This window comes from Lemur catta, chromosome 8 (assembly GCF_020740605.2).
Source record: "Lemur catta isolate mLemCat1 chromosome 8, mLemCat1.pri, whole genome shotgun sequence".
NCBI lineage: Eukaryota > Metazoa > Chordata > Mammalia > Primates > Lemuridae > Lemur > Lemur catta.
The window spans coordinates 21282617-21297426 of NC_059135.1; the positions used below are offsets into that span (position 1 = coordinate 21282617).

Genomic DNA, 14810 nt, shown 5'->3' on the forward strand with positions numbered 1-14810 from the left:
ACACAAGGAACTTAAATAACAGTAAAAATAATAATAATCATCCCACTGAAAAATGGGCAAAGGGCATGAATAGACATTTCTTAAAAGAAGACACAGAAATGGCCAACACATATATGAAAAAAAAATGCTCAGCATCACTAATCATCAGGGAAATGCAAACCAAAACCATAATGAGATATCATCTCACTCCAATTAGAATGGCTGTTACTGAAAATAAAATAAAATAACAGATCTGGTGAGGATGCAGAGAAAAGGCAGCTCTTATACATGGTTAGTGGGAATGTAACTTGTATAATCACAATGAAAAATGGTATACAGATTTCTCAAAAAACTCAAAATAGAACTACCATATGATCCAGCAATCTCACTACTGGGTATATATCCAAAGGAAAATAAATCAGCATATCAAAGGGATACCTATACTTGCATATTTATTGCAGCACTATTTACAATAGCAAAGATATGGAACCAACCTAAGTGTGGATAAAGAAAATGTGGTACATACACAATGGAATACTATTTCAGCCATAAAAAGAATGAAATCCTGTCATTTGCAGGACCACGAATGGAACTGGAGGTCATTATGTTAAGTGAAATAACAGGCACAGAAAGACAAATAATATATTTTCTTACTTATATATATGTAGGAGTTAAAAACTTGATGTCATGGACATAAAGAATAGCATAATAGATATCAGAGACTGGGAAGGGTGGATAGGTGGGAGGGGGAGGATGAAGAGAGATTGGTTAACGGGTACTAACATATAGTTAGATAGAAGAAATAACTTTTAATGATTGATAGCAGACTAGTGTAAGTATACTTATCAAAAATATTTTGTATATTTCAAAGTAACCAGAAGAGAAGACTTGAAATGATACCAATGTATTGAAATGATAAATACTCAAGGTAATGGATACCCCAAATACCCTGACTTTATCATTATAAATTCTAAGAAGGTAATAAAAATTCATATGTACCCCATAAATACGTAAAATATTATATCTCAGTAAATAAGTGAAAAACATATCTCAATGTTTTTATCAATAAAATTCACTTAAATCCTTACTTTTTTCTTATATAGTCTCAATTTTTAAATTAACCTCTCTTTATATGAAAGAAAACCTAATTTTTCAGCAAATATAAACTACATATCAAACATAATTCATTATCTCATAAATGGTTAAGGAATTAAATATCAATATAAATGATTTTAACAAAAAAATTCTAAGAGCACTGCTGTAAGACTTTCAAACATTGCAAGTTACTCTAATTACAAATGAAAACTTCAAGATAACATTTTAAATTATAAGAAATCATAACACACACCAGTAATGGGTTTTTTCTGGGGGGGGTGGGGATAGGTTTATATTTTTTTCAATTACACTGACTTGGTTATGGCAAGTTTAAAGGTGTGAATTAAACACTTTAATGCACAGTAATGGTTATGAAAACCAAAGATGAGATTAGCCTATTTTTCATTTTGCTGCTGGTTGTAAAAAAATTGTCTCTGGTATTTTGTCTTCCAAGAGGTAGCTGAAAGTGTATATGACAACTATTATTTGTAACAAGAACAGATAACACTTATACAGTATATAATAGGAGCCAGGCACTGTTCTAAGGGATTTCCATGTATTAACTAATTTCATTTTCATCCTGTCTACAAGGCTAGAACTATTATCTCCATTTTACAAATGAGGAATCAGAGGCACAAGTTTCCACAGCTGGGACCTAACAGAGTTGGGAATCAGCCCTAGAAGTTCAGGCTTCACTATGTTATACTGCCTCTCCATATTCTGTATGGGGTTTTTGTGCTATATAAATGCTTGAAGTGTTTACCAGTTTTCTTCTACAGAATTCTAAACCTGTAAATGTATTGTTGTTACTCAGCTCCATCATAAGTAATCAATCTTCACTGCCTTCCTTTATCCCTATCACTTGCAGGAGACACTTAAGTATCATCTATTATGACCAATCCTCAGATAGTAGATACCTGTCAAAAGGCCAGTATTTTATTATCAAATATGAGCATCTCTCCCAATAATATGGTGAAAAGTAATTAGGCTCAATAATAACTAAAGATTAGTCAATAACCACACAAGAAAAGTTGGACACCTGCAGTCTATCCCATAATCTTAATTCATCCATACTAAGTATTACAAGGAGTGAAGTACCTACTTGTATGACGTATCTATTGCTGCAGAACAGTTTCTAATAGCATTTACCTCATTCTCTTCTAATCCCTTGTCATCAGCCTCCTAAAAGACCAAGAAAGTTCTACTAGCAATCTGTCCAAGGTATTCTATCTTTCACTAACACTCAACTTAAAGTACTTTTAACATCTGCCTAATCCCCAGTACCAAAGCCACTCTGAAACTTTAACATATTTATGTTAGCATCCCACTCCAAATACCAAAATATATATGTTACTTACTGCTGCATAATAAAGTCCCCAAAACATAGGGGTTAAAGGCATAACCCAATTCTACCATTTGTAACAACATGGATGAACCTGGAGGACATTGTGCCAAGTGAAACAAGTCAGACATATAAAGATAAATACTGCATGATCTCACTTATATCTGGAATCTAAAAAAAGTCCCACTCACAGAAACCAACATTAGAAGGGTAGTTACCAGGGTTTGGGGGCATGGAGAGATGTTGCTCAAAGGGTACAAATTTTTAGTTATAAGTTCTGGAGCCCTAATGTATAGCAGAGTGACTATAGCTAATAATAATGTATTATGTACTTGAAATTTGCAAAGAGAGTGGATCTTAAGTATTCTCACCACCAAAAAATAACAATAAAAAGATAACTATATGAGGTAGACATTTTAATTAGCTTGATTGTGGTAATAATTTCACAGTGTACATGTGTATCAAAACATCATGTTGTACAACTTGAATATATGCAATTTTTATTTTTCAGTTATATCTTAATAAAGTATAACAAACAAACAATAAACATTTACTATCTCATAGTTTCTGTGGGTCAAGAATTCAGTAGTGGTTTAGCTAGAGGGTTTTTATTTAGGGTCTCTTATGAAGTCACAGTCAAGATGACAGCAGGGTTGCAGTCATCTGGGGGCTGAGATGAGTGAAGCAGTAGGATCCACTTCCAAAATGACTCACGGATGTACCAACTGTTGGCTCCCCATGTGGGTCCCCCCACAGGCTGCTTGAGCATCCTCAGGATATGGTGTCTAGCTACCCTCAGAATAAGCAGTCCAAGAGAACTAGGTGGAAGCCACAATAGCTTTTATGGGCAAGCATCAGAAGTCCTGTTGGTTACATAAATCAGTCAACCCTATTCAGTATGTGAGGACTGTACAAGAGCATGAACACCACAAGGTGTGGATCACTGGGTGTCCTTCTGGAGGATGGCTACCATACTATCTGACAGAGTTTAAAAAGTATTAAAAGAGTTAATATACGTAAAGCATTTAGAAGAGTGCCTGGCTTGTAGTAAATGATATACAAGTGTTTTTTTATCATCATTTTCTTCACTTTGGAAAGAGACGAGTCTATCTATGGAAAAGTCTCTTAAGTCTACCATTCCCCAATCCCCCCGTATGTTAAGATGAACAGATAAATAAAATATATTCTAAATTTCCCTTAAGTTCTAGATTTATATTTTTCTGATAGTTTTATTAAATGAGAAAAAATCCACTGAGATTCAACTAGAAGTTAGCCTCTTTTCTATGAAAAAGTATGACCTCTTCTGAGAGATAGCTATTAGAAGGTGATTTTGTAAGCAGTCACTTGTCATTAAGTCTCCAGAAATTAATACCATCCTTCATTATGTTCATACCATAATATTTTCAAATATTTAAAGACTCTAAAATCATCTGAACATACTTTAAAATTGTAAATAAGGCAACCACTGACAGTATTATATGAGGAAGAGGTGTCACAGAATAGGTTGTTAAACATGGCAATCAATATAGCGAAGAAGAGATGTCACTTATCCCCAAAACGTCAGAAATATCAAATAGCATTTGTATATTCCTACTCAGCAAATATTCTAGGCAAACAGCTTTTCATTGCTAATAACATATTGTTTCCCCACAATCAAAAAAGATCTAAGAGAAAAAATAACTGCCATTTTATAAAGCTTAAAAGTATTTCCACATGGACCAAAACCATAATTATTCTCACAACAATCCTTGAAATTGAACAGTACAGATATACAGTCATCTTTAAGTTGAAAATGAAGAAACTGAATCAGGAAGGCTAAGAAATTTTCTCAAGATCACACAGCTATAAGTGACAAAGACCAGTTTCTTAAGGATAAACACCATGAATTTTCTACTATTTCTACAATGACACAATAGGAATATACAATTTTTTACCAACATCCTGTGTAATGAACTCACCTATTTGTTTTTTCAAACTCTCAAGTGTTATGCTACCAACAGGTAAATTAAATCACATAAATAGCTCAATTTGAAGACTCCAGAGGAAGGATAAGTATAAAAGAACTACAGGCTACAGACTTAAAAATAAATTTAACCAAGGACAGGAGATTAAAGAGACAAAAGGTCAGGTAGAGGACAAAACACCCAAAATAGGAACAGATATCCTCTTTGATTGATATTCTAAAGTGTTCACAATATGATTTGTACAAAAAAAATCTTCCCAGAAGCAACTAAGTTTAAATGTGATGTTGTAATTATTAAATAAATAAATGTACTTTGACACATTGTTTGTATGCATCTGTTTATCTGGACATGGACAAATACACAAGCTAAGCTTAAAATGATTCTGTAGCAGTTTACAAAATGCATGACATATAAAATGTAACAATAAATGAATGTGATAAATTGAGGAGAAAAGGAAATAGTAGAAATAACGTACAGGTAAAGATGCAGTATATCCCATAAGTCTCCTTAGCTTTGTTAAACATAAACCACAAATTTCACTCTAAGCTTCCCACCAGTCAGGGTAAAAGGGAGAATAGAATCAGATGCTAATTCAGTATCCACCCAAGCAGATATACAGCAATTTCTTGTTGCAAAGCCTGAGAGAAATACTCTTGCATTCTCATAAGAGAACACTGTACAGATGTTGATTCCCTTGGCCCTTGGGGCAGCCAAACAGGCAGAGTGAAGTAGAATCCAATGGAATACCATTACGTGAAAAACTTTGGAAAGCACTGTTTTGGACAGCAATCTTGCCAGAGTAGAAAAGGGCAATTCATCAAGAATCCTCTGAGAGATAAAATCCTTTACCTTATTTCTACCTTTACTGAGCAACTTTTTCATCTGTAATTTAATCTATTAGCTAATACTGCTCTCCAGGAAACATCCATACGATTAAGCTGGTCACAGTTGTCATGTAGTTATTTTTCCACTGGAATAATAGCTAGCATTCTGGCTTGAAATCAGTTTCTTAATGCCAAGCAGACTCTAAGCTCTTATAAAACTCGGCTCCCCCAATCTGCCTAGTAGTCCTTCAAAGAATATCACTGAATTCCAGTTCCAAAATTCATTTTTTCTACACTATCTGTTCCCCTCAAATCTGTTTCTTGCCCATCTGCCTGCAAGGCCTTGACTTGACACTTAATACTATGTGCGGGTTTCCAGTTTGCTCTTGCCTAGGGTACTTGGCTCCCTTCCTCCCTGCCCTGAAGCCACAGCCCAAAGAAACATCCAATTCCAGGCCAGGTTTTGTCTTCTACAGCCATAATCTAGACACAGACTAAGGCCTCCATTCTTCCCAAATCTCTATTTGCTCTGGAAGGAATTCAGTAGCTCTTTTGAGTTTGCATAGTATGAATCAATTCCCTGGTACTTAGTCACCATGAGTGAACCAGTTGGTAGTTTCTGCACTAGTAAAATATGTACCAGATCCTAACATTGTAGATCCTATCAGAAAATAGGCCAATGTAACACCCACACGAAAACTGACAGAGTGCCCTCGACCCATCATGGTACTACGGAAGACACAACCGCCAGAAGCTTCAGAGAAGCATTTCAGCTAGCCTAATGGAGCAGAGCTTGAGGTGACAGTTGGTGAGAAGGGGTGGCAAACAATGTTCTGCAAATGGACCACAGCCCGAAGCCAATGAAAAGTTTTAAGATGTGAGCAGCATGCAAAGTTCCTCACACACTGGTCTCTTCCACTGCTGCATTTGTGGTAGTGATCAGTGCCAGCAGCAACAGCAATTTTATAAGGAACTGGAGTGAAACATATTCCTAATTATATTTTACATGATTTCTCAAAGTTACTATAGACAGAAATCACTTGTAATCTTTGCCATCACTGCAGAGCCAATGAATACAATCTAAAATCTAGCCTGGATCCTCCATAATCAACATTTTACTTATTAAATTAAAATAAAAGTACTATAAATAGCAAATATCACAGTTATGTTCCTTTACTTAGGAATGCCAGTTTAAATAAAGTAAGTCAACTGAATAATATAAACCAACAATGGCAAATACAGGCATGCTGCGGTTACTTTCCCCATTGCTGTTTGCTCCCTGCAGTCTATACCACTGAGTCTTCATGAGGTCTCAGAGTTCTCATTAATACCACACACCAGGGAGCTGGTACAAAAGTGGAAATTTATTGGCCACCCCAGTCCTAGATAGCTATTGTGTATCTTCTACCTCAGAAGCTAGAAAATAACTCTTTTCTCAGCCTGTAAAACGCATAGTTCTCATGGTGGGTGGTGGTGCAAGTACTTCCAGCTTCTAAACCAGGAGATCCAAAAATATGGTTTCTACATGTTATACTTCTATCTGAAAATATAAAGGCTAAAGGTCAAGATATTTATCTCCACACTTGCTACTTCAGTTGTAGTCTTTAGATCACAGCAGCACCTGGGAGCTAGTTAGTAATGCAGAATCTCAATCCTCTCTCAGACTTGTTGAATTAGAATTTTCGTTTAAAGATCCACAGATAATTCATATGCACATTAAAGCTTGTCTAGACTAGAGCACACAAAACAATTTTTTTTCTCTCCAAATAACCTATGGCTTTCATACATATAAAACCTACTACTCTGGCTTTAGTAAAATGGCTCTTGGTCTAGATTCTACATTCAGATTGTCTATCATTTTTATTTGAATATATGTGGGATACATATATTCTAATATCTAAGCACCCATGGACAAATTAAGTTTTCCAATGATAATAACAAATATACTATTTTATTATATAATTAAGGATTATTAAGGATTTTACAAATGTCTTTTTATTTAATACTATAAATATTCCAGAGAAATATTATATCATTTTATAACAGAAGAAAAAAAGGCTAAGACATTTACCTAAGGGAATGATTAAATTTAAAATGAAATCTATACATACAGCTTTATAATCCTTTTCACTTACTGAACTACATTTAGTTTTACAAAAAAACTAAATGTTGAAAATAAAAAACAAAATAACAAAAATGCCAAAACTTCTATTTTAATTAAAGTTATCAGTGAAATTACTATTGCCGCCGCAAAAGACTGGAAAGATATGGTACTTAAGAAGAAAGCATGCATCTTAGATGGGCCTTAAGTCTAATGTTATTCCCTTATTTCAGAGTGTAGAATCCTTAATTTTGTGGTTTCAGAAACAGGTGAGTTTGGGACTGCATCCAGAGCTGAGCCTCAAATGACTAACTTAAACTTAATAAACCCTCAGAATGTGCTTCTGGGAGCAAGGGAGACCTTTCCAGTGGCCAAAAAACTTAAATCCTCAATCTAAGACGTCAAATTCTTAAGTGTTAGAATGCCTAGAAAGACGTAATAATCAAAAGTTAATTAAGGGAGCAGAGAGTCTGGCAAAAGGAAGCAGGTAACAAAAATAAAACATTGAGTGCTACACTTTCCTAGGGTCCACATATTCCATTACTCTTCCTTCAACAAAGTTTTTAGATAAGAAACAACAAAACCAATTAACCTTTAGCTTTCTCAGTACAAATTCATTCCAGCCTGCATCTTTCAATTGGAATTGGGAACTACCAAATGTTCACTGCCCTACATTAATAGGCATTCTCTACTCGCTATTACAATGGGAAACCTCACCCGAGTTGTGTTGACGTCTAATAGAGAATTCATTAACAAAAGACAACCAACCTTCTTTCCAAGTTCTAAAGATATGTACTTGACCCTTTACTTATCATATAGTTAAAATCTAGCCTTATTTAAAATTGCAAATACTTTTCTAACGAAGAGTCCTACAAAGGATTCACGTACTCTATGATTAGATTTCTCAAAATTCTAGTGATAGCTAAGAACTACGTCATGTATGTTTGTACCTCCCTTGTGGAAATTTAAAACATAAAAAGCAATGATACTGTGAAGATCCTCAGAAGAGAAATAGGTGGTACTGCTACAGCTAGGAGATTATAGGGAAAGGGTGTTGCAGGGGTAAGAATTCTTTTTCCTGAAGACAGTCTCTAAATCGTTATAAAGGACATGGGGCCTTTTTTAATGAAGGCATTTCCCCCATGGTGGACTGGCTTGTGTTTCTGGTTTGGACCACATTACTCTATGAATATTCTTTATGTTTGACTGTTGAAGAACAGAAAAGTGGATGATTTCCTGGAAAATCCAAGTCAACCTCTTTCAAAGGATTGTTTGATATTGATAATTTATTGTCTAGTGTACTAGGAGCATCTGTTCAGTTATAAATAAGGGAAGCCCAAGGCCAAATGCAGTAGAAGTGATTAAGTGTATGTGCAAAGTAGAAAACATCAGATTTCTGATTTATTTGTGCATTCTATAACTTTTATTTATCCACTGCAGTAGCTCAATTAAATTACTTGAAAGCTAAAGAACTTAAACCAAAGAAAGTCTCACTTCAGCAACTATTATAATTGCCTTTAGAAACAATGTCAAATAACATTATACAGGCAACTCTTAATTATGCATGTGAAAAGAGCCCCAAGGATACAGGAATAATTGACATTCACAAGTAATCCTCAAATTTTATTTTAACTAAGAGTTTAAGCCTCTCCCATGACTAAACCTCTTCCCTGAATATTGAATATTGCAAAATTGATGAAATATTTAACTTTGCCATCCCCTGATTACCCCTTGGTTGTAACACAAAATAGTAGTTACTCAACCAAAGAGAGATGGAAGAAATGCAAAGGGGTACATAATCCACAAACTGGGTAACAAAATTCTAAAAAGTTAGACTTACGTACCTTTGTAAACATCATTATTTATAAGTCTTTGTAAGACAGATTTGCAAACTGCTACTTGTTGGTAGTTGTGACTCAGTCATCTCCCTGCAAATTAAGTAAACCTAATTTCCATTGCTAAAAGTTGCATATGTTGGAATCCTATCATTTATTTCACAAAGATGTTTGTAAAAAGCTACCTTATTGGGTTAGTCTCATGTTAACAATTAAAGTATGTAATTATAGAAATCATTTTAATGAGAAAAATGACAAGATGCCTTGTTACCACTCACTAGTAAGGACACTGGATAACTTAATATTTGATAAAGATATCTCAGAAAGAATTATTCAAATCATTTTTTTTTTTTTTTTTTGAGACAGAGTCTCACTTTCTTGCCCGGGCTAGAGTGAGTGCCGTGGCATCAGCCTAGCTCACAGCAACCTCAGACTCCTGGGCTTAAGCGATCCTACTGCCTCAGCCTCCCGAGTAGCTGGGACTACAGGCATGAGCCACCATGCCTGGCTAATTTTTTTTTTTGTATATATATTTTTAGTTGGCCAGATAATTTCTTTCTATTTTTAGTAGAGACGGGGTCTCACTCTTGCTCAGGCTGGTCTCGAACTCCTGACCTCGAGCGATCCACCCGCCTCGGCCTCCCAGAGCTAGGATTACAGGCGTGAGCCACCGCGCCCGGCCCTCAAATCATTTTTAATTTAAAAAGGAATATTACGGGAAAAAGTAGCCTGTCAGACTATGAAAACAGAGTATAAAACCTCATTTATGACCCTAACATACCAAATATATTACATTCAAAGTGATTTCAATCTACTCAAATTTATATTCCTATAAAAATCATTTTTGCACCCAATAAAATACTACATATTTTACTTAATCTTTCAACTAAATTCGTCAAAGCTCTCTGTAACATGGATGTGTACTGTTCTGGGTCAGGAGAGATTAATCAGCTTGTCAAAGCTCACAAAAATGAATCATTTCTGGATCTCTGAAATCTTGAATTAAAGTTGGAGTGATTACAGTTGGACAAAAAAATAAGACAAGGTAGATTTGGAGTTTCCTTGCTATCTTTAAGAATAAAACAGATAACCATCTCTCTGTTACTTGCCGGAAGAAAACAGTTAGGTGTCTTTTTCTCATGAATCCTCCCCACCTCTCCAGTAAGATCAATCTGTTTACCTACAGGAGGGGGGGCTCTAAAGCCTTACACAAGAAATAGTAAACCTAATTAACCACAAAAGGTTACCTAATTTTTCTGGTACTCCCATTAATAATCGCTCAACACTCTACTTTCTTCTTAACATCTCTGAGCCTTAACAGCTTATTAGATCATTTAGCTGCTGAAGAAAAAAAAGCAATTATTATTAATTATCATTATTAAATAACCAAAATTGAAATTATCCAGGAAGGTGATGCTACAGAAACTATCTACGGGATCATGAGTTGGGTATTCTGAGATTACGTCCCTTAAAGTCCAGTGGCAGCGGCCTTTCCCTAGTCTCCTAAAGTTCCCCGACTGAATTTACTGGGACGGTGTTCTTAAAGCTTGAGGGCTTATTTAGGAAATCTTATTAACCGAAAAGAGGGCTGAATCAATTTGCTGCGTCTCCTTAACATAAAAAGCAACCTTCCGCCGAAAATTTATCGAGTGGTTACTAAGTCCGAGGCCCTGGGAGGTCTCCTAACTCTTCTAACAGGTGCGGGGCACCCCACACTTCTAAAAGGAGAGGAATTCGGCGAGCAGCTATCAAGGGGGCCCGCGGTGGCAGGGACGCCACCTTGAGGTCCAACAGACTCCAGGCCGGCTCGGTGGCCCCGAGCCTTCAAAGGCGCCCCCCGCGGGAAGCCCTCGCCTTCGCCCCCAACAGCCGCAGGCCTGCAGGCCGCGCCTCCACGGGAAGGATACGTTCCAGGTAGTAGGCGCCCTCGGCGGCCACCGCGTCCGCCGCGTCCCCCGCTGCCGTCAAACCCATGCCCAGAGCTTCTTCCAGAACGCGCAGAGCGGAGCTGGGCATCCCTCGTCCAGCAGCCATCTGTGGCGCTCCGAGCCCCCGCCCTGAGCGGCCCGCCACAGTCCCTCAGGGCAACCGCGAAGACGCTTCCCGACTGCCCCACGCAGCTCTCGCGAGATCCCGGCGCTTCCTCGCCTCCTCCCTCCGGACCAGTCCCGGACACGGAAGAGCTGCCCCCGAGTCCTAGGCGCTGGTGCCCTCTGCGCTTCCACGGTTACCCAGACAACGTCGTTGCCTAGTTACCCTAAAAGCTTGGGACCCAGCTCCTGGAATGCATAGGATGCCACAAACAGTTGGCTTGGATTACATCTTCTGACAGAGGCAGGCTGGTTTCCCTTCGTTTTGAACTTATCATTTCTTTCTCACTTCATATTCTTCCCTAAATTGCCTTTCTCGTGGTTCTTACGTGCCCATTGTCAGTCCTTGAATTTTAGATGTTCGTAAAGCCCCAAGTGTTTGTTCCCAGGGAAAACTACTAGAAAAGAGGAATATGCTCGGTGCCTGGAGGGGAAAAAAAAGTTCTCGAAATCATAATTGAGAGACTGACTCAGGGGAGCTATCAGACGCTTTTCAGACCCTTAGCAACAAAGAACTAGGGTGGTCACCTTAGTCATTTTCTTTCTTTTGATCTTTAATGTATTTATCTGGACATCTGTTGACTTTGGTTTCATACACTGGGACTTGGAATGGTATTTGTAGCACTGATTCTTGCCTAGGTAAAGCCACTTTCATAAAAATTGTGAGCTACGAATGGCCTTAACATAATGTATATAGATGATATTTGCCCAATCATGGGTAGTCCTATTGCCATGACAGGATCTTCCTCAGATTTATGTTTCGTATGTATCGGAAGCATCACCAAGGCCCTTTTCCTTGAAAATTCTTTTTCATTCTACATTTCTTGATGAATACTGGATGCCAAACAGTGACTCTATGAACGCTTTCATTTATTACCAAAAAGTAGTGGGAACCTAAAGAAGTGGTTGAAAGCCTGGGTGCTGGAGCCAGAGGTAGCATTCAGAGCCTGGTTCCACCACTTTCTAGCTATGAAACCTTGGGCACACTACTTAATGCCTCTAGGCCTCAGTTTCCTCATTTGTAAATAGAGGTAATAATATTACCTACCTCAAGGTGTTACAGGGGGTAAAACAACAAAAAACCTTAAGAACCTACCAGACACGTAGAAGGCACTAAGAAATATTAGGTGTTATTTCTATTAAATTTAATTGTTTGATTTTGTTTTGTGTTTTAGAATAAGCAAGGGTCATAAATAGATATAATAGTTGGAGAATTCTTTCTTGTATATATTCTTTTACTAGCTTACTTTTTGTGCTTGACTTGTCACATCAAACATATCCTGAGTACTCACTAAATGCAAGGAACAATTATAGGAGGCTGAAAATGCAGAATAATTCTGCAGTTGGGGAATCCACTGCTTTTAAAGAAAATCTGACATAAAAATTTGACATAAAGAAGGCTTTACGTCATTCCTCGATATTGTTTCCTGTAAACCCAGCCTTGAGAAATGACCTGGGTAAGGAATGGTCCAGTCCTTACATTTTTGGCGTACTCAGCAAGACATGTGTAAGCATGAAAGAATCATGGAGGAGAGTGTCTTGGAACAATTAATGTTTACTTCAAGTTTTTTGTTTGTTACAATGGATCATCTTTTTCTTAATTTTTAGACATAATGGAGTATGCCATCTTTCACAGACAGTTTTGTCTCCTGGCTCCTCTGTATGACCTTAATTAACTTGAGCTCTCTGAGCATAGTTTTCTGCTCTCTAAACCAGAGATTTTAATACCTACCTTACTAAAGCATAAAGAGTAAATGAGAGGAAACATGTAAAAAGCACTTATCTTTTTTTTTTTTTTTTTTGAGACAGAGTCTCACTCTGTTGCCCGGGCTAGAGTGAGTGTCATGGCGTCAGCCTAGCTCACAGCAACCTCAAACTCCTGGGCTCAAGCAATCCTACTGCCTCAGCCTCCCGAGTAGTTGGGACTACAGGCATGCACCACCATGCCCGGCTAATTTTTTCTATATATATTTTTTAGTTGGCCAGATAATTTCTTTCTATTTTTAGTAGAGATGGGGTCTCACTCTTGCTCAGGCTGGTCTTGAACTCCTGACCTCGAGCGATCCACCCGCCTCGGCCTCCCAGAGTGCTAGGATTACAGGCGTGAGCCACCACGCCTGGCCTAAAAGCACTTATCATAATGTCTAGTCTATCAGATGTTTTCAGTAAGTAATTGTTAATAAAATTTGCTCAAAATACTGAGTGACTATGCTAAGCCCAAATTGAATATAATATTTGTAAAAAACTTACAATATGTAGTATCATTTTTAAGATAAAACTTAAATGTTTTTTAAAATATTTAACACTTTAAAAAGGAAAAGATTTTAATAGAATCCTAAAAAATATGAATAAGTTATGGCCAGTATCCACTGCTCACAGTCAAGGAGAAGAGGGAAAGATTCTTGTCAAAAGAGCTCAAAAGAAATCTGATAACTCAAAGAAGTATCATTATGCTCCTCAAAACTAAAAAATTGTAAGTCTAATTCTATAAAGTTTCCAAATAAACAGTTTGAATTCAGTTACCAGTTTGATTATATTCATTTCATGAATTTCAAATTTAAGAAGTCACCCAAGATATCTGTGGCTCAACTACAATTTGAAATACATTTCACAGGGACCTAAGCTGAGGCACTTTTAAAAATTCAAATTAGAAGCAACTTTAACATTTTATTTTGTAAACCTTTTGGTCTCTACAATGGATGAGCAATATTCTTAAAAGCAATGAAATAAAAGCAAAAATAATCTTAACAAATATAAGCAGAACCAGCAATTGCCTTCAAATAAAAACAGGATACAACTTTTTATGGGGATTGCTAATATCTTAAAACTAGTATGCCTTTGCAAGGAATAAGTTTGAAAATACACATGTTACATTAGAATTGGTATTCTGTTAATTGCTGGTTTAATTAAAAAGTGGTGTGGAAGCCTTATGAAGAGAAAACACAAAATCTTCAGTTCACAGTAGTGATTTCAGTTATAATGCATTTCCATCCTATGGCATTTCCTTTTTAATGCATTTTATAAATTTCCTTGAAGTAGAAAAAAAAAGAAAGTGCCTTAACATTTTGATGAATGAACAGCAAACTACTTTCCCTTTAAATGTGTTCCTCAAAGAGGTAAATAAAGAAAACCAATGAAGACCCTAAAATGATGCAACAACCACAAAGGACAACAAATTTTATCTCCTCCCAGCCTAATTGCTCCCTTTGTGCAAAAGTGAAATTATTTTTAAAAGCAAAATCAGAATGGAATCTGATAATGGATGTATTCTTTGCTTTTGCAGTTTCAAAGCAGAAAATAATCACATGCAAAACTAAAGTACTATTCAATTTTAAGAAGTTATGAGCATTCATTTGCTACAGATAGAGCTCAAACCACTTACTGATGCATCTTTTTATAAAAGTAGCTATCTTGTTTTCTTTCACAAGTTCACAGTAAGTGGTAGCCAATTTTAGAATTTCTGAATCCATAAAAGTAGTGGTAATTGACTGTAGTGGAAAATTATCATTTCAACCATACAGAGTATAGTTTTCCTTTTTCACTATGATTTGAAAATCCATTTCTCCAGTGTTCTGAGCCC

At 36.6% G+C, this 14810-nt stretch overlaps 1 protein-coding gene across 2 annotated transcripts in view; it reads right to left on the reverse strand.

Moving 5' to 3' along the window:
* The window catches only part of LOC123643395 (sperm-associated antigen 16 protein-like), a 54192-nt gene extending 42957 nt beyond the window's left edge, over positions 1-11235 (reverse strand). For both annotated transcript variants that reach the window (XM_045558908.1, XM_045558909.1), the window contains exon 1: positions 11048-11235. In XM_045558908.1, coding sequence (XP_045414864.1) covers positions 11048-11174 — 127 coding nt within the window. In that variant the 5' untranslated portion in view covers positions 11175-11235. The remainder of the gene's footprint in view (positions 1-11047) is intronic.
* Between the last annotated feature and the right edge of the window lie 3575 nt (positions 11236-14810).